At 41.7% G+C, this 19,640-nt stretch overlaps 1 protein-coding gene across 4 annotated transcripts in view; it reads right to left on the reverse strand.

Moving 5' to 3' along the window:
• Window positions 1–19,640, reverse strand: part of Znf568 (zinc finger protein 568) — a 61,163-nt gene that overhangs the window by 39,336 nt on the left and 2,187 nt on the right. For all 4 annotated transcript variants that reach the window (XM_037202111.1, XM_028855335.2, XM_028855334.2 and 1 more), the window contains exons 2-5: window positions 18,677–18,937; window positions 17,629–17,687; window positions 6,929–7,055; window positions 6,603–6,698 (exon numbers count right to left, since the gene is read on the reverse strand). In XM_037202111.1, the coding sequence (XP_037058006.1) occupies window positions 6,603–6,698; window positions 6,929–7,055; window positions 17,629–17,687; window positions 18,677–18,710 (316 nt within the window). In that variant the 5' untranslated portion in view covers window positions 18,711–18,937. The remainder of the gene's footprint in view (window positions 1–6,602; window positions 6,699–6,928; window positions 7,056–17,628; window positions 17,688–18,676; window positions 18,938–19,640) is intronic.

The raw sequence follows: 19,640 nt of genomic DNA on the forward strand, positions 1-19,640 counted from the left end.
GAGGGGGGTGACAAGAAAAGGCCTGATTAATGAAAAACAGTAGGCTGAACTTCTTAAAATGTAAAAACTTCTACTTTACAAAAGACACAGTCAAGCAAGTGAGAAGATAAGCCACAGACAGTGAGTACTTGGAGAAGAAAGATATGAGAAAGATTATCACTGACATATACAGAGGACACATAAAACTTGACATTAAAAACAAAAACAAAACCTTGCCAGGTGTGGCTGTACATGCCTGTGATTCCAGCACTTGTAGGCTGAAGCAGGAAAACTGGAAGATCAAGGACAGCCAGGGTTACATGGTGAGCTCACGGTGTACCCAAAACAAAGACAATTCCCCTACCTGAAGCATAAAGCATCCAGGAAAAGAAATGAACAGGAACCTAGAAAGATGCCTAATTACTTAAGGAACTAAAAAGACATGGTCACTAAGCATATGCAACCATGTTCAACACTGTATGCTAATAGGGAGGTTCCTGCAAATTGAAACATCAAAGACACTAAGCAGCTAGTAGAGTAACCAAATCTTAGCCACAGATACCACCAGAGGCGCCAAGAATGCACAACAGGGATTCTCAGACACTGCTGCTGGGAATGCACGGTGCTACATCCACTTTAAAGACAATCTGGAAGTTGTTTGCAAAATTAATTATATTCTTTTTTTTTTTTGGTTTTTTTCGAGACAGGGTTTCTCTATTTAGTTTTGCGCCTTTCCTGGAACTCACTTGGTAGCCCAGGCTGGCCTTGAACTCAGAGATCCGCCTGCCTCTGCCTCCCAAGTGCTGGGATTAAAGGTGTGCGCCACCACCGCCCGGCCTATTAATTATATTCTTAAAATAAACCTTTATTACATTTTATTTACTTATTGATTTGAGGGAGGGGGCATGTGTGCAGTACATGTAGAAGTCAGAGGACAACTTGCAGGAGTCAGTTTTTTACTTCCACAATGTGGATCCCAGGGATTGGGCCCACACTGTAGACTTGGCAGGCAAGTGCGTTAACACTCTGAGCCATCTCACTAGGCAATAAAATGAAATAATACTTTTACCTATGACTAAGTAACCATACTCCCTGGTATGTGCCCCAGTGAACTAAAAAAAAACAAAAACAAAAACAAAAAAACAACTAAGTTTATTATTATCATTTTAAAGAAAAAGATAGGATAAAACTGGCATTAAAAACAAGAGATTTTAAAATCTGAATAGGGAGCAATTAGACCCCAGACAGACAATACAGATCTGTTTAAGTACAATTACATCTCTTCCAACCACAAGATGTTTTTCCATCTTACAAAGGATGAACCAGTTCAAACTACCCTTCCTAACACAACTGCACATAGGGTTCACATGTGACTTACAGAATTGCCACCTGCACATATGAACATTAGATTTAGAATTAAATGAGGAGATGTACATGTTTTCTTAGGAGATTAAAACAGAGGCAGAGAGCACTCATAGTTGGAAAGACTTTCTTTAGTTCGACCACAAGTACTTTCTTGATCATTTTTCAAAGAAGCACTCCCTCAGTAGCTCACTCCTGTAGACATGCCTTTGTGACTCACTACTAGAAATTTAGTCCATCTCCAAATCCTGTGAGCCATTTAATATCCGCACAGATTCTTAAACAGCAGCTAGTACATTTTCTTTGTGACTCACTACTAGAAATTTAGTCCATCTCCAAATCCTGTGAGCCATTTAATATCCGCACAGATTCTTAAACAGCAGCTAGTACATTTTCTTTGCCATAACTAGACTTGACTACACTACCACTTAACAATCTATATAAGAAAATGGCGGGGTCTCTTTATTTCTAGAAAAAAATGAACCAAAGAGACTCTAGACTTAGAAGCAATCAGACAGAGGATTCATGTTAACAAAAAAAGTAGGAACTATATGACCATTTAGATACTGAATTGTGAGGTCTCCAACCCTTAGTGTCCTAAAGGATGTGCCTCCAGGGAGGACATGAGAAAATTTAAAAATAAAAACTTACAGATACCAGTATTTGGGACACTGCACAAAGCTTTTAGGTTCTGATCTAACCAGTACAGTCTAGTACTCAAAAAAGCATAAAAATCTGCATTACCTTAAATTTTTGTTTAATTTTTGTAATTTCTCTAAATGAGGGGAAAAATAAAGTTAGAATAGGATACTACTGTAAGATCTGTTGCCGGGCGGTGGTGGTGCACGCCTTTAATCCCAGCACTTGGGAGGCAGAGGCAGGCGGATCTCTGTGAGTTCGAGGCCAGCCTGGGCTACCAAGTGAGTTCCAGGAAAAGGCGCAAAGCTACACAGAGAAACCCTGTCTCGAAAAACCAAAAAAAAAAAAAAAAAAAAAAAAAAAGAAAAAGAAAAAAAGATTTGTCTATGTGTTTGTCTGTTCCTCCCTTCCTTTCCTTCTTTCTTCCTTTTTCTGAGACAGGGCTTCTCTGTGTAGTCCTGGCTGTCTTGGAACGTTCTGTAGACCAGGCTAGCCTCAAACTCACAGAGATCTGCCTGCCTCTGCCTTCCAAGGCAGGGATTAAAGGTGTGTGCCACTACCACCTGGCAAGATTTGTATTTCTATTGACTTTCTTAAAAGAAGTGCATGTATGGCTTTGGAGAAACTAAAAATGCATGTTAAAACACAAAGAAGTCGGGCTGAGGAGGCAGCTCAGTTGGTAAAGTGCCTGCCTTGCAGGTGGGAGGACCCAGGTTTAATTCCCAACACTCAGATGGGAACAGGAGGAGCCCTTTAGCTCAAAGGCCAGTTTAGTTTAAGTTTAGCCTTACTGGTGAGTTCCAGAGCAACGAGAGGGCCTCTGTCTTAAAGGAAGTGGACGGCATGCCTAAGGATGATGCCGTCTCTGTCCTCACACTCACATGCACACACACACATACACACATACTGAAATAAAAAACAAACCATATACAAGAAAAACAACAGCTCCATTAGATCAAGAGACACAACACTACAAGTTCTTATTCTTGTTTATACGAACTATCACAGAACCCTGGTAAATCTGTCCATTCTATACTCCAAAAGCCTGTTAGCTTTTCATAAAGTAATAGTTATGAAAGTGTTTGAAGATTAGGTTGTCACCACTAAATTCCAATCCAAACTTTTAGTAAATATGGAGAGAACGTCAACTACCTAGTTAGCATGAATAAAAAGTATGAAGTGATCAAGAGCCAAGCCATCTTCACTCCCTGTGGTTCTCTAAGAGCAGCTGCTATCGACTCAGCTTATGCTTGTCCACACCTCTGGAGTGCCATCAACTGTGAGGAGCTTGAGATTCAGACCTACTTTAAACCTGAACTGTGAGGGGGCGGGGACGGGGGAAAGGGTGGAGACGGGGGGAAAGGGCAGAGAGGAAGGGATGAGAACATAAGGAAGCAGAGAGCTGGGGTCAGGAGGACTGTATAAGCTGATGGCACACGCAAGTTAGTTAAGCAGCAGAGCCTCTTATATACTGTTTGCAGGGGAAACGGGGCAAAGCCAGAAGAAAGCTATCACACGATGGGAAGATCAGCAGGACGCTTATCAAGCAACGCTGCACCAGGGAACACAGGGTATCTCAAGTATGTCACAGACCAAGCACAAAGTAGCCTTGGGATTGATAACCACAGACCTTCACAGGGAAGAGTCTCTGTTCTCTGGAACGGAAGCCTTGACTCTTTGAAGCCCTGGCCCTTGCCCCAGCCCTCACCAAGTGTGCCCGTGGACGAGGACACAGAAATTAATGCTCCCTTTGTCCTTTCAGCAGGGGCTTTGGAAATGTTTTGAATTGGCCTGGCCCCTAACAGTCCAGGGAAGTTGAGAAAAGGAGTCATGCAAAAAGCATTTTATAAAACAAGAAAAAACAAACAGTGAGTGGGAACTAAAGAAAAATCAGAACCAGGAGAAGAGCAAAGAAGCTATTTCCAAGAACGGTGGTTTATGGGATCAACACAGCAGCGTTTCACTATGGTGGTATTAAACACCTGTCCCCAGTCTACCCTACAAATACAAACAACAGAATAATCAATACGTCTTCAATGAAACTTTAACTCCAGAATATAAGGAAAGAACAGAAAGTGGGTCAGTCAAGGTAGAGAAGCAGCCCAGAGATCAAGTTGTCTCTTCTCTTGGATGGGATAGATAGGGAAGAGAGTCCTGCAAAACGTAGACATTATTTGCAACTCTGCAATCCAGGTGTGCTGACATTGGTGGGAAGAGCCTAGAGGACTTCACTTGGTCCTGACAAATGGCAAGGAAGGCACAACCAAGGAAGCAGATGCAAATAAACCTTATTCTACTACAACAGACTATTGGCACAGGCGGGTGGGAGGGACTCTGAACACTGAAGGAAGCATGAAAATGATAATCCCTTCAGCTTGGGACAATGGACAACCCAACTTTGAATCCAATGGCATGGTCAATATGAGGCACAAAGGTTTCCTATTAGCTCAGACTATTTCTTTTTGTAATGGGTGCAGGGAAAATACCTCCATTTAAGGATGAACAATGATAATCAAAAAGGGGCAGCTACCAAATCTATATATAATAACAGTATAAAAAGCAAAGCCATGAATCTTTGGGCTGGGGGAGTTGTTCGGTGCTCTGTGCTCAGAATGCGTAAAGGGGGGTTGATTCCCAGCACTGAAAACAAAACAAACGACAAAGGGAGGAAGGACACACACACGAGTCAAAAGGAAACCCTGATGGGAGTTGGCACCGCTCCTAAAGCTTCAAGAAAAAACAACAGAGCAGCCCCACCTGTAAACCCCGGATTTACCTGTGTGGACAAACAGATCAAGTGATTATGAGCAGAAACAACCAACTTCTTTTCCAACAATATTTAAAAGTGGGAAATTACACAGAATTGCCTAAAGCTCATGGAAACTACCCACAATAAGTCTTTGGGAAAGAAAGTATGGCTTAAGAATTTTAGATACAGCCAATCTTGTGAAATGTACTAATTTAGAAGGGTATTTTCTTTGTATTTTGAATTCTTTAATGTGCATTAGAGTACCACCTGCATGCAGGTACTAGAAAAGGGTTTCAGAACTCCTGGGGCTGGAGTTACAGCGGTTGTGAGTTGCCTACTGCAGGTGCTGGGACCCAAACCCGGGTCCTCTGCAAGAGAGCAACTGCTATTAACTGCCGAGTCATTTTTCTAGTACCCAAAGGTCTTTTCTTACATACAAAATAAATTATGCGCTGGAGATGTGGCTCAATTGGTGAAGTATTTGCCCAGCATGCACAAAGTTCTGGGTTTGATCTCTACATAAGCACAGCACTTGAGAGGTAGAGGCAGAGGGATCAGAACTTCAAGGGATTTCAAGGACAGCATGGGGTTTTCTAGAGATCTAGCCTCAAAACAAAGAAACCAAAAATATCCATTCAAGCAAACACACAAAAATCCACTAAATTCTAAGGTCCATGTAAGTAGACTTTGTTTTGTGCACTGTTACATGCCTATGCTCTTAACTAGTGGGCCATTTCCCCCACCCACCTTTTCAATTCTTTGTTTGTTTGTTTGAGACACGGTTTCTCTGTGTAGCCCTGGCTGTCCTGAAGCTGTAAACTAGGCTGACTTCCGCCTGCCCCTGCCTCCCAAGTACTGAGATTAAAGGCATGTGCCACCATTGCCAAGCATCCCTTTTTAATTCTTGTTTTTCTTTCTTGTCTAATACTTGGAGAAACTTAACAAACAATATACAATATACAAGAACACAAAAGAGAATTTAGAAAGTTCCGTTTCTCAAAGTAGATAGAAACAAAACAAAATAAGAACTTGACAAACTGCTAAAGTTAATTCATATATCCAGCATAGTCCTAAGAAAAATTCATCATAGTTTTCTCTAAATAAGACAGTTAGTTAAATCTAAAATACATATGGCAAAATCAACTAGAGAGCTCTGAAAAGAAAGAGGTGAATGCAACTGCAGAAAGGGAGGAGAAACGGACACTTTTTAATGTATCTTTTGGATGGTTTGCAGTTTTTAAACAAGTAGGCATATGCTCTATTTTCAAAATATTAAAGGGAGGATATGAATAAGTAGAAGAGGACACCACAGGATTCCTAAACCAGGAACTTAAGCTTCTCAACCACGGACTGTGAGGTCGGAAGTACAACTGGAAGTACGGCTTACTATAAAACAAGGCTGAAGCTTTTCCAAGTGCAGGGAAGCCAAAATCTAAAGGACACCAAGTATAAATCAAAGCTGATTTTCAATCCCACACTCCACAAAATGCTGACTATGTAAGGAAATAACATGAGGGAGGGAGGGAGGGAGGGAGGGAGGGAGGGAGGGAGGGAGGGAGGGAAGATCATATAAAGGTACAATAATCATAAAGGTAAGTTGTAAACACACCAGAAGGTGGGCATCCTGAAATCACATGGGGTTACTGCCCCTCTAAAAAATTTTTAAAAAAAGAACGTAACTCCAATAGGACAGTTATTCCTAGAACAGAGTGTCACATACTCTAACAAATGATATGTCACATACAGCATTTGTCATTTAGAAGACGAGGGCCTTTAACACAGACTTGGGAAATGTGAAATGGAAGCCACCCCTCACTGAACAAACTAACTGTCACATGGCTTTCTCATTCAGAGCTACTTCTCACTTATTCACCTGGAGAGTGTCTCCAAAACATTTCTTCCTCCAGCACCCATGGCTCCTCTTCTTGCTCCAACTTCAAGATCACATCTGGCTTGTTGACTTGACAACCTGTTACAGGAAACAGGAAGAACTTGCATGTTAATGCTAGAGACGATCTGGGGCTGAGTCCTGGGGTCCTGAGGACTTATGAAAGAGGAGACTCAAGGGACTTGTACAATGACAGAAGTCCTTAGGTTGGAGCACATGCCATCCTGAGGAAGGCGAGGCTCATCCAGCGACTGTAGTCTCCACACACTGCAGGACCCAGGAATTCTATGGTAATAGAAAGCTCCCCTTACCGACTGTTACTAGGTTGCTGTAGGTCTCCAGCATCACATCTCGATACAAACTCCTCTGGGCAGGCTTCATTTGCTGCCATTCCTCCTGGGTGAGGTCCACAGCCACGTCCTTGAAGGTCACTGTTTTCTATAAAAACATAATCTCAATTAATCCGAAGTCATCAAAATTAGGGCCTGTGATCAAAATAAGAATTCATTTAGCAAGTAACTAGGGTTTGTCAAAGCTTGTTAACAATTGTTTTGGAAGTCTTCATAGTTACCAAGTTTCGCAGTATAAAGGGGGTAATCTATTAGAGTGAAAATACCCTAGAAGAGTGTGTGAATCACTGAGTCAGCAGGCATTCATTCATCCTCGATCATCAGCTGACGGCAGTGGGCACTGACTTCCTACTGTGTCAGGGCTCAAACAGCCACACATGACTCAGGAGTAAGCAGCTCGCATCTGACAGGTAGTAGGTATTCCGTTTAGTGAGGAAGGGAACAGGGCAGGGCAAAGGGCAAGGGAAAGAGGCAGGCAGGAAGGAAAGGCATGAATATTTGAAAAGGCAAAGCTTAGAAATCCTATTGGACTTCCAGTGTGCAGTCAGACATAAGATGGAAGAAGAAGAGAATATGTGAGTAAGTAACCGAAAACTGGAATAAATCCATGGCCGGCGAGTGGGAATGGTTAAAGAGAACACACAATATAGTGCTAACAGGACTAAAGAGGACTAAGTGAAACATCAGAGAAACAGACTCAAGTTTTTTATTAGAATTAATACTATGATACTAACATAATGGAAATAAAAAACATATTAAGCATTTCTGGAAAAGAATATGACTTTATGACTAGTTCTTGTTTTTAAACTGTTTAAAATGTCTAATATCCAAGGAAAAAGGAAAAAGAGTTTATCTGAGATGTTTGTAAGAAAGAAAAGCATCCATACAGCCAATCTTTGGGAAGAATTTGTTCAACAGTAGAAATGTGGTGAGATAAAATGACAATTACAAATGGACTGAGCTGCAACAAATGCTTCTAGGAATTGATCTCTCCGCTATTAAGATCATCCCTGTCATCAGCACTCCACTGCATTACTCTCATCCGCGAGTACTGAGAGGTGTGAGGCAACAGTCACTTCTCTTGGCGTATTAACTTTATTGAGCTTTGAGACACTTTTGCTGTGTCGGTCTGGGTGGCCTGGAATTCACAGAGATCTACCTGCCTCTGCCTCCTGAGAGCTGGGATTAAAGGCGTGCAATACCACACCCAGCTACATATTAACTTTCAAAAATTTCCTAAAAAGGCTATGGGAAGGTATTAACACTATCTATTTAAAAGGTAAGAGTACTGTAGCTAAAAGTAATGCACCCCATCACAAGGCTATCACAGGGTAGAGCCACGATTCTAGCTCAAGCAATGTGGCTGCAGAGCTATAGGTTTTTACCCATCATGCTATGCTTTCTCTCCAAATCAGCAGGAAGAGTCTCCGAATGCCACAAATAACAATTTAAGATGTCAATTGGACACACAAGGACTCCTGGACCTGAAACCCTTTCTACAGATGGGGATTCGTGGAAAACAGGAACTCATCCATGACAAGAATTCACAGGAAAAAGACACCAAATAGTCCAAAGCTGAGCATTGCAACACACAGTCCAAAGTTGACAGAGAAGACTGATCAACAGCAGGACAAAGGGTAATGATAAAACCACCTCTGATGCAACAGTTTGTGTGATCGTTGCAGCACAAATGCAAACACGAAACATTCTTCTTGTTGCTGCCCAAAATCAGACCAACCAAACTCATCAAATATTCACAAGAACTAATTAAGGCTTTGACCTATCTCTGTAATTCCACATGAAGTCAAGATAAACACCAGCCTGGACAACATAGGGAACTGGTCTCAAAAGGAAAGGGGGGCGGATTTTAGATGAGGAGGGAATTATTAAAAAAACAAAACCCTTCAGCTAGGGCTGGAGAGGTGGCTCAGCAGTTAAGAGCGCTGGCTGCTCCTCAGAGGACCTGGTTCAATTCCCAGCAACCACATGGTAACTCAAAACCCTCTGTAACTAGAGATCTGGGATACCACACACAGGTGATGCACAGACAGACATGCAGACAAAACTCACAGACATAAAAACAAAAGTAAAATGTTCATGGGGGAAAAAACCTTTAGTGCAAATAGTTGGTATTTCAGAACGGATATGCAAAAATAAATTAATCTTACACTTTAAGATTTATGATGTACGTGTGTACATCATATCTGTATGATTATATGCCTTAATTTATAAAAACTTAAAACCTTAATGCTTTCAATAAGTTGAACAAACACTTGTCAAACCTAAGTAAAGAATAAGATACAACTAGTAGTCAAAGAATTTAAAATAGAACATGCAACAGAAGAACAGAACGGCGAGTCGTTTTTGTTGTTTTAGAAAGGGTCTCTTGTAGTCCAGGACGGCCTCAAACCTGCTACACAGTTGAGAGGTGGAAGGGTCCAAACCCTGCTTTGTATTTTCCTGTCAATTAATCTGCACAATGAAAGTAAATACTGTCCTTTTTTTTTTTTTTAATCTCAGCATGGTTTCTACAACACTGCCAAACAAACAAACAAAAACAAAAAACAGTCCCCAACAAAAAGACTATAGGTGAAGAAAGATTGTTCAACAAAAACCGATACATGACTACTTTTTTGTTGATGCAAACAGGCATTTTTATTAATCTGTAAAGAATTTGTGCAAGTGCAAAGACTTTAAAAAGGCATCATATAACCGGGCATGGTGGGCACGCCTTTAGTCCCAGCACTCGAGAGGCAGAGGCAGGAGGATCTCTGTGAGCTTGACACCAGCCTGGTGTCAACCAGAGTGAGTTCCAGGACAGCCAGGGCTACACTGAGAAACCCTGTCTCAAAAAACAAAAAATAAACAAACAAAAAAGAGCATTATATGCAAAACATGCTGCCAAATTCCATGGGTCTCGAGAACTGTGTCCTGGGATGAAAATAGTCTGCCTTTTCTTTTCAACCTTTATTTTTAAGTTACAACTCAGGGCTGGGAAGATGACTCAGCCATACAAATCTAATGACCAGAGTTCGAACCCCTAACCCACAGCAGAAGAGGAAAATCAGCTCCCAAAAGCTGTCTTCTGACCTCCACTGGTCCACGGTGGCATGTGTGCACTAGGAAATAATGTTAAAGTTCCATCTCAGACTCCACTGTGAAAGCTAGTTAGTTACATGGCAGCACACTTAGTAGCAAAGGAAGTCAAGGCAGTTTCCTCAGGGTGAGTTCTCCCCATGCTGCTCAGCCCTAGAAAGGCATTTCTAACGTCAGTCTGTCTCACCAGACCGCACAGGGAGTGAAGACACCGACCGGTACATCCAAACAAGCCTGGACAGCAGAGCTGCGGGTCTCAAGTTGTACTTCAGCAGTGGACGGCAGGCTGATCCTACCCATGTGGCTCTACCAGCCACCTTACTGGAGACACTGATGAGAACTAAAGAGATGGCTTCTGTTTTTCTAATTTTATTTTAAATTTATTTTACCTTATGTGCATGAATGTTTTGTCTGCACGCACGTATATGCAGCACATGCACACCTGTTGGATCCCCTGGAGCTGGGATTAACGAAGGTTGTGAGCTACCACGTGGGTGCTAGGAATTGAACCTAGTCCCCTACAAGAGTGGCAAGTGCTCTTAGCTGATTTCTCCAGCTTCTGAGAAACCACTTTCAAGAACGAAACACACTAAGAGTTAAAATTAGAACCAAAGTATCTGATGAACACTTGGAGACCTTCGACTATATCCATCAGATAAGCAGACAGTGCCGTGTTAGTTTCTCGGGGTCAGTATCCCAGTAGTTTCGTGTCAGGTGGCCTCTCTTCTTTTACATTGATAATAAAAAGTACACCCCCATCACTGAAGTTTTATTACTTACAGATGTTAGTTTTCTTATTAGTGACTATAAAATGCGGACCTGCCTGATGATTTTAACAGTCTCTGAACAGGGCACAAAACAATTAAGATTATGTGAGGACTATTTTTTGCTATTTATGGTGGAGGACATCATGAACATTTGACACTTTAAAAACTATTATGCTTATTTACTTTGTATGTGAGATGCTGTGCACACACCTTGGTGTGGAGGTCAGAGGACTACTTAAGGGCGTCAGTTCTTCAGTTCCATTATGCCGGTCTCAGGGATAGAGCTAGGAGAGCACTCGATCAACTGAGCTATATCCCCAGCCTCAATAACTATTTCTATCTGTTGTCATTTCACCTGTCCTACACACGGTTTTAACTGATGAATTTTTGCTAATGTTTGTGTGTTTAATATGTGGCCCAAGACAATTCTTCATCCAATGCAGCCTAGAGAAACCAAGAGGCTAGGCAATGTTTTTTTGAACATGATATGAAAAAAAAAAAAAAAACTCTTGCAAATTTAATAAAAGACAAATCAATTTAGGACTGGGGAGGTGGCTGAGCAAGCCTGATAACCGAGTTTCATCTCTGGAAGTCATATAAGAAGCTGGATGTGGTGGTACACACCTGTAATCCAGCACTGCTATGGTGAGAGGGAGGCAGACATAAGAGAATCTGTGGGAAGCTTGTGGGCTGTTATCCTGGGGTACACACCACAGCAGCAGAAACAAGAGAGAACTTGCTTCAACATGTGGAAGCCAAGAACCAACTCCTAAAGTTGTCCTGTCCCCTCTGCGTGCTCCCTGTGGCATGCATACATTCATCCACCTACCCCATCCCACCCCCCACAATCCACATAGTAAATTAATCTAGAAAAGACAACCTGGGCCAGCAAGACAGCTCAGTGGATAAGGGCACTTGCAGCCAAGGCTAACAACCTGAGTTAAATCCCCAGGACCCACAAAGTGGAAGGAAAGAACCAACTCCAGCAAGCTGCCTTCTGACTTCTACATGTAGGTCCTGGCACATGCCCCTCCAAACGCCAATAAACAAATGTAATTTTTGTTGTTGTTGTTTTTGAGACAGGTCTCACTATGAAGATCAAGCTGGGCTTGAACTCACAGAGATCTGCCTGCCTTTCTGCCTTCTGGGTACTGGGATTAAAGGTGTGCATCCCCATGCCCAGAAAATAAGTGCAATTAAAAAAAAGAGAGAAATCAAGGCTTGGCACAGAGGCACTTGCTTGCCTTTAATCTCAGCACTTATGAGGCCAGGGCAGATGGATCTGTGAGTTGGAGGCCAGCCATGGATACATAACCGACCTTGTCTCAAAAAGAAAAGGTGGAAAAACAAGCAAATGGTGGGGAGCACCTGAGGACGACATCTGGTGTGCACCTCTGGCCTCTACAGACACATGCACACACATGCAAGCAGGCCCCCCAGAGCACGTACACACACAACACACAAAATGAAGTACTGACACTGATACAAGCTGCAGAACCCAAACGAACCTTGAAAACATTGTGTCTTACGTTATGTGAGTCTATTTATATGGAACGTTGTAACCGGCACACAGTTCTACACAGATAGAAAGTATACTTGTGCTTGTCAACACTGGAGCCTGGGGGGGAATGGGAAGTGAGGGCTAGCAAATACACGGTTTCTTTTTAGGGTAATAAAAATGTTCTAACAATATGCTTATGGCTATGAATACAATAAAAAGAAAAGAGGTAATTTTATGACATGTAACTTATATGTCAAAGTTCTTTTTTAAGTTATGAAATTACATTCTCTATGTTCAGGATTCTTTAAATCTCAGTATAAAACAATTTCATGAGCTGAGGATGTTGTGTACCATGCCTGAGGACTTGGGTTTGATACAGCACTGCAACAGCTCCTTTCTGATGCTACACAATAAACTGACTACCGAGTATGTATTCCTTACACTCTGCTTACCTAACCTAACGTCCCATCTACTAATGTGGGCTCGTCCCAGCCATGTGCTGAGGCAGGAGGAATGTTAGTGCACAGTGAGCAAACACTCAAGCATGATTCCGCCCTTTAACCCGACCCAGGGAGCTGCAGCCCTGAGCTCACTGCACAGCCCACATCAACCTCCAAGCAGAGGTGCCCAAGCAGTTAACCAGGGACCCTAGGAAGGACAAAAAATGTGTGTCATACCACTTAACAAAAACAAACAAACAAAAACAAAACAAAAAACCCAAAGCATGTAAGATAGATAACTGACACATTCTTGGCTGCAAACCCTCTCAAGGTAGTAAGATACTCAAATGAAGCCAGGTTCAGATGTTCTTAGTGGTTAATAACAATGCCCTGTGTTCCGATACTGTAAGCCCAATCCTGGCTTAGAGTTGACCATGTAACCTTGACAAATAGCAAATGTGAGCCTCTCAGTTTCCTCATCTGTAGAGCAGCACCGCTCTCAACCATTCAATGAAGGCTTTAGAAACGGATCACCCTCTGGAATAGAAACCACAAAAAGGTATTTACCAAAAAAAAAAACACCAAAAAACAAAACACAATTCTTTCCCAGTGGCTCTAATAAATTAGTAAATCCCATACAAAAACAAAATAAAAACTGCAACTCTGACAAAAAGTAAAAGCAAATGACAGAGACTTAAAAGGAAATAGACCAGGCTGCCCCAAGACTTGCTCTACGGTCAAGGATGATCTCGACTTTCTGATCCTCCAGCCTCTACACCTCGTTCATGCAGCAGGGCTGGGACCAATACAGGGCTCTTTCTGTGCATGCTAGGAGAGCACTTTATCAGCCTCACTGTGTAAGACATGCAATCAGTGCATTACAACTTACTCTTTTCTTTAATGCATCAACTCCCTTTATATACATATACAAAAAATCCAGATTAATAGCAAGTAACAGGGCTTTTAACCTAATAAAACACAGACTCACTAAGGTACAAATAAAAAGGACAAATGATAGGGATAGGCCAAATGGCAAAACTGTGCACTTCTTTATTCAGGGCCACACCAGAGTGTGGGTACTAGAATCAAATTGTGAGGGTTTGAACTCTGAGTTCATTACACACTGATACCTGATTGTATAAGCTTCTTAACCCTGTTTTTACCTCCTGTATCTTTAAAAATTAAAATAACATCTATGTCACAGCCTTCTGATAATAGCTACATGAATTAAGCTATACAAAGCTTATAGTAGAATAATCTAGAACACAACAGTCATAAAGCTATGATACACAGTCCTGTAGAGGATTCTTCTAACTGGTATGTAATCTACTCATACACAGTTAAGAACTGCCATGGACAACATCTATATCCTGATTCTGTAATGAGTTTGAAACTGGTCACTGTTCATTAATTGGAAATATACATAAAAATTGCTTCTACTAAATTGTCTTGTTAGGTTTTGTTTTGTTTTTCAGGACAGGGTTTCCCTGTGTATCCCTGGCTGTCCTGGAACTTGCTCTGTAGATGAGGCTGGTTTCAAACTTAGAGATCTGCCTGTCTCTGCTTCCCAAGTGCTGGGATTAAAGGTGTGTGCTACCACTGCCTGGCCTAAATTGTCTTTTTATAACATAATTTTAAGGGTTTGTTGGTCATCTGTATTTCCTCTAATTCTTCATGTTCTTTATCCAATTTATTATTTTCTTAATTATTGATTTTTGAGAATTAGTGTGTTCCTGATATATATGTGTAAATACATGTATATACATAGATATTAAAAAAAAATTCCTAGCTTTGCCTTCTCATAACAGGTATGGAGGTTTTACCAATATGTGTGTGTAAATGCTGCAAGCTGCAAAAATATATGAAGTAGGATTTCAGCTGATTATGACAAGCTAAAACCTAGAAGAATCCAGGGCCTTCCAGAGGTCAAGCTGAGGCTCAAGGAGCCTTGGTGATATTGGCTTTTGATTATTAGCCGTTTCCTGCTATGAATTTCTTGTGTGCTATTGTAGCTTTTCCATCATTCACTGGGCACAATTTCCCCTCCACTAAAGGACTATTTGGATAACCTTCTGTGCAGTAACGCAGCCAGGATCTGTAATTTCAGGCCTTTCTGTCATTATCTCACCAGCAGCATTTGGCCAGGATGGACGAAAGTATCTTATCAGAGATACCTCTGCACTCCCTAAGAACAGACTTAAGCATCCAGACTATCTGTGTGAGAAGACCTGGCAGATGTGCTAATTAAGCTTAACTTTCTCCTTTCCAAAGTCTTATCTCTAGTTTTAGATTCACCCTTAACAATTAACTCAGAACTAAAGGGTTCCAACTTACAGGTCCATCTACCTGCGACAGAAGTTGGCCAGCCAAGTTGCCTAGTGACCGAGCACACTTGCCAGAAATGGTGGGAGCAGAGATAGCTTGGAGAGATAAGGGTCAAAGGGATAAAAAGGCAGTTTTATTTTCAGAGAGGAACTAGACGGAGAAGAGAAAAACACAATGGAAGAACTAGATGGGTAAGAACTGGATTGAAGGGCTAGAAGAGAGTACTAGAGGAACGAGATGAAAGATGAGGAAGAGTCTGATGGGGAAGAACAAGATGAGAGAGAAGGAGATGGGAGAGTAAGATGGGAAAGAACTAGATGGATGAGAACCTAGATGGGGCAGAACTAAGATGAAAGAATTAAGATAGAACTTAGAGGAGACAGTAGATAAATATAGAGAGAAATCAGGTAAGAGAGGAGCTAGGCATGAGAGCAGAGTAGAAGCTGTGTAGAGAAAACTGACTCAGAAGAATAAAATGTATGGACTAAAGAATATCGTGTATGTAGAGTCATTTGGTATCGTCAAGATTAAATTATCAGCTGATTGTAGATTCTGTCCATGGGAGGGGACTACTGAGGGGCTGGACCCCCACAGTCTCTGTTGTGTAAATACATGTATATACACACCCTAGCTTTGCCCTCTCACAACAGTTACGGAGGTTTTACTGAAGAAGTGACCCAGGTCAGTCAATCTTCTCCTCTCTCTTCTAGGTTATACTGAAGTACTCAACAGAATCAGCACATCCAAAGAGCAGCTCAGAAAGGAGAGACTCCATAGCTAAAGAGAGTAAGCAGTGCCAGTCAACTATGGAGCACTGGTACCCTTGACACCCTGACATTCTTATGGGATGAGTTCCAATACTGTCCCTAGTTTAGATTATGAAACTGAGGTACAAAGAAAGTAAGAGACTTCTCCATCCATTGTCATGCATTTAGTCAGTCACCCGTCAAAATTTGAACTTTAAGTCTGTTTAGGGCTAGAGAAAGACTATGCCAACAGGAGAAAAAAGTTTATGAACCATTAGATCAGTGGTTCTCAACCTGTGATCTGTGACCATTTTGGGGGTTGAATGACCCTTTCTCAGGGGTCACCTAAAACCATTGGAAAACACAGAGATTTACATTATGATTCATAACAGGAGCAAAATGACAGTTAACGAAGTAGCAACAAAAACCATCTCATGGTTGGGGTCACCACACCATGAGGAACTGTACTGAAGGATGGCAGCATTGGGAAGGTTGAGAACCACTGCTCTAGATCATACAGCAAAAAGAGTGTGTCTGCTTCATGATGATGAGAGCTGAAGAAGGCAGCCAAGAACAAAAATGTTCAAAATACAAGATGAATGACTTCGAATATAGAAACAGAAAGACTCAAGAAAAGAACACGGCACTGAGCCAGCGAGACGGCTCAGTGGGTAAAGGCTCTTGATACCAACCCTGATGGTCTGAGTTCAGTCCCTGGGGTCCCTATGGTGGAAGGAGAGAACTGACTCCAACGAGTGTCCTCTGACCTCCACACTTACATAACGGCACACACATTGCCTCCCCCCCCCAAATAAATAAAATAAAGGTTGCTTTAAGAAAGAATTCTGGCCGGGCGGTGGTGGCGTACACCTTTAACCCCAGCACTCGGGAGGCAGAGCCAGGCGGATCTCTGTGAGTTTGAGGCCATCCTGGGCTACAGAGTGAGCTCCAGGAAAGGCACAAAGCTACACAGAAAAGCCCTGTCTCAAAAAAACGGAAAAAAAAAAAAAAAAAAAAAAAAGAAAGAATTCTGGCAAGGTATGGTGGCAAGTGCTTTTAATCTCAGCACTTGAGCAGCAGAGGCAGGTGGAGGAGCCCTGCTAAGTTTGAGGCCAGCCTGTTCTACAAAGCAAGCTCCAGACAAATCAAGGCTACCTAGCGAGACCTCATCTCAAAAACAAACAAAAGAATACTGCATCTCCTAAGATCATTAAAGATAAAGAGTTGGAAGGCTACAAACAACAGAACCGCAAGTATGCCACAGAATATCCATATCATTTAGTTTAACTTGCTACCAAAAGCTGAAACTGAAAAACAAACAAGAAACATTTGAGTAGGACTGTTCCAAAGAGACATGCATGCTCCACATACTATTCTACATAATTTTTCTTTGGCCAAGACTGACTTGTAAAAATTGAGCTTAAAAAAAAAAAAAAAAAAAAAAAAAAACATGGAACTATTTTAGAATTTTTTTTTTTTTAGAATTGGTTTCAGTGTCAACAAGAAGCTTTTGCTTTCCTTAGTTTTTTTCTTCAGAAACTACAAGTTATGGAATGGATTTTACGTCTGTTTGCTTTGACTGTCCAGATAACATTCAACTTTGACCCAACCAGTTAATTCTACAGCACTTATTTCTTCATAGCCGTACTTCCTTTCCCCTGGCTCTCATTCTTTTAAAACTTTTTTTCCTTTCGTTTCATTTTTTCCCAGCTTAGCAGTAGATTATAGTAACCCACAACAACTGCACTGCAAAACAATGCAGGGAAAAATTATGTTTAGGACGTACAAAGGGTCTGGTCATGTCCTCTTCTTCCTGGCAAAGTGCAGAGTCCTGGGAACACCAAGCTGAGGAAAGAGAAGAAGCAAAAGAGATTTGCTCAGAATTCCAGACAAAGGAATGTGCAGAGCTTTATGACCAGATGCTCTAAGATCCTCTAGAAACTTGATCCTCAGCACCATGAGAAATGTTAAGTACCACATCAATCTCCAGAGACTCCAGACAAATGTATGAGCAGAACTAAACTTACACATGCGGTCTGATGTAATTTCAGGAGGTTAATAAATTGTCCAATGACCCAACTGGCTACATAGAAATACAGCATTTCTTTAAGAAAGAGAAAAGTTCTGACCGGAATGATACAAACTGTAAAAATCTGATAAATCAAAAATTAGCCATATATAGATGCTATTCAGAAAAATGGCAATGAATACCCAGATAAAAATGTTCAAGTGGTTGTAGCTGAGAAGTAGGAATGAAACAGGAACGCCTCTTTCTAGTTTATAACACCATTTAAAAAAATATATTCTCTAAGAAAGGACGAGCCAAGCCGGGCGGTGGTGGCGCACGCCTTTAATCCCAGCACTCGGGAGGCAGAGCCAGGCGGATCTCTGTGAGTTCGAGGCCAGCCTGGGCTACCAAGTGAGTTCCAGGAAAGGCGCAAAGCTACATAGAGAAACCCTGTCTCGAAAAACCAAAAAAAAAAAAAAAAAGCTTAAAAAAGAAAGGACGAGCCAGTAAGATGGCTCTGTAGGTGAAGGTACCTGCCTTCAAGCCTGACAACCTGAGTTCCATCCCTAGGAGAGAGCCAATACCTGCAAGTTGTCCTCTGGCCTCCACACATGCTCTGTGGCATGCCTGAGCCTACATACATGCACATGCACAGATACAAACACACAAAATAAATAAATATAAACTTTTAAAAATCAGTCAAATTAACAAAATAAAATGTCTATCCTGTATAGTCAGTAATACCCATGTGAACTTCCATGACAGGAGCATCAAGCCTTCCAAGCTCTCACATTTCCCAAGGACCACACTCTGCTCTTGCCCTCACCTCTTCTCCACACAGTCTGGGTCAACCGCTCCATGTTGCACAGCTGTCGCTGGTATTTCAAGGTTGAGATGTCATTTGGATCTTGCCGGCTCTGGGAAGGACTGGTCAAGATGGTCCGCAGGCGCAGAGTCCACCCCTGCCCAGGACTCCCGAGCTTCTGGTGTAGGTCTCAGGTCAGAAGATCTCCTTCCATGTCAGACACCCATTCTCAGGCTTCAAACTCACACCACAGATCTGTCTTAGTGTAGGGGGAGGTAGGTCCTGTAGGTTTAGACCAGAAATCAAATTTGCCTCATGCATTCTCACAGGCTTTGTCATAGCCAGCCTCAGAGACAGCCCCAGTAGTCAACATTCTGCAGTAGATGACTGCTGTTTAAGCATTCCGTTTTCAGACAATGGAATGCATACCAGGAGATAACGAAGACCGCCCCCAACACTCCCTTCCTTGTTGCCACTCACATCTTGGAGTCACTGGCTAGAGACACTGGGTGGAAACCAGGCGGGCTCAGGGACCAAAGCCAGACTCGGTACCTCCGGCTAAAGTGAAGTACTCAACAGAGACACCGAAACTCCAGAAATTTAGGTAAAAGCGCATTGTAATTTAGAATTTCAAGGTTTTTCATTTGAAGTAAAAATCATAACCTTGTCACATGATACTAGATATAAATAAATGAAATGGCTACTAAATTACATCAGTTTACCATCTATGAGCCTTTACTAAGAAAAAAATAGAAAAAAGTGAATGCACCTTTGTTCAGTATGATAAAACTAATAAAGCAGAAAAGATTGTTTTAATGAATCTTTGTGTTATGCTTGAGATACATACCTAATATCCTCCATATGGTTGCTTTTGTTTTTTAAATCAAGGTCTTACTCTGCAAGCCAAGCTGGCCTGTAAGTTACTATGTAGTCCAGGCTGGCCTTAAACTACATCCACCTAATTTACATGTTTACTTTTCATTCC

The sequence above is a fragment of the Peromyscus leucopus genome, chromosome 1 (genome assembly GCF_004664715.2).
Source record: "Peromyscus leucopus breed LL Stock chromosome 1, UCI_PerLeu_2.1, whole genome shotgun sequence".
NCBI classification, from domain to species: domain Eukaryota; kingdom Metazoa; phylum Chordata; class Mammalia; order Rodentia; family Cricetidae; genus Peromyscus; species Peromyscus leucopus.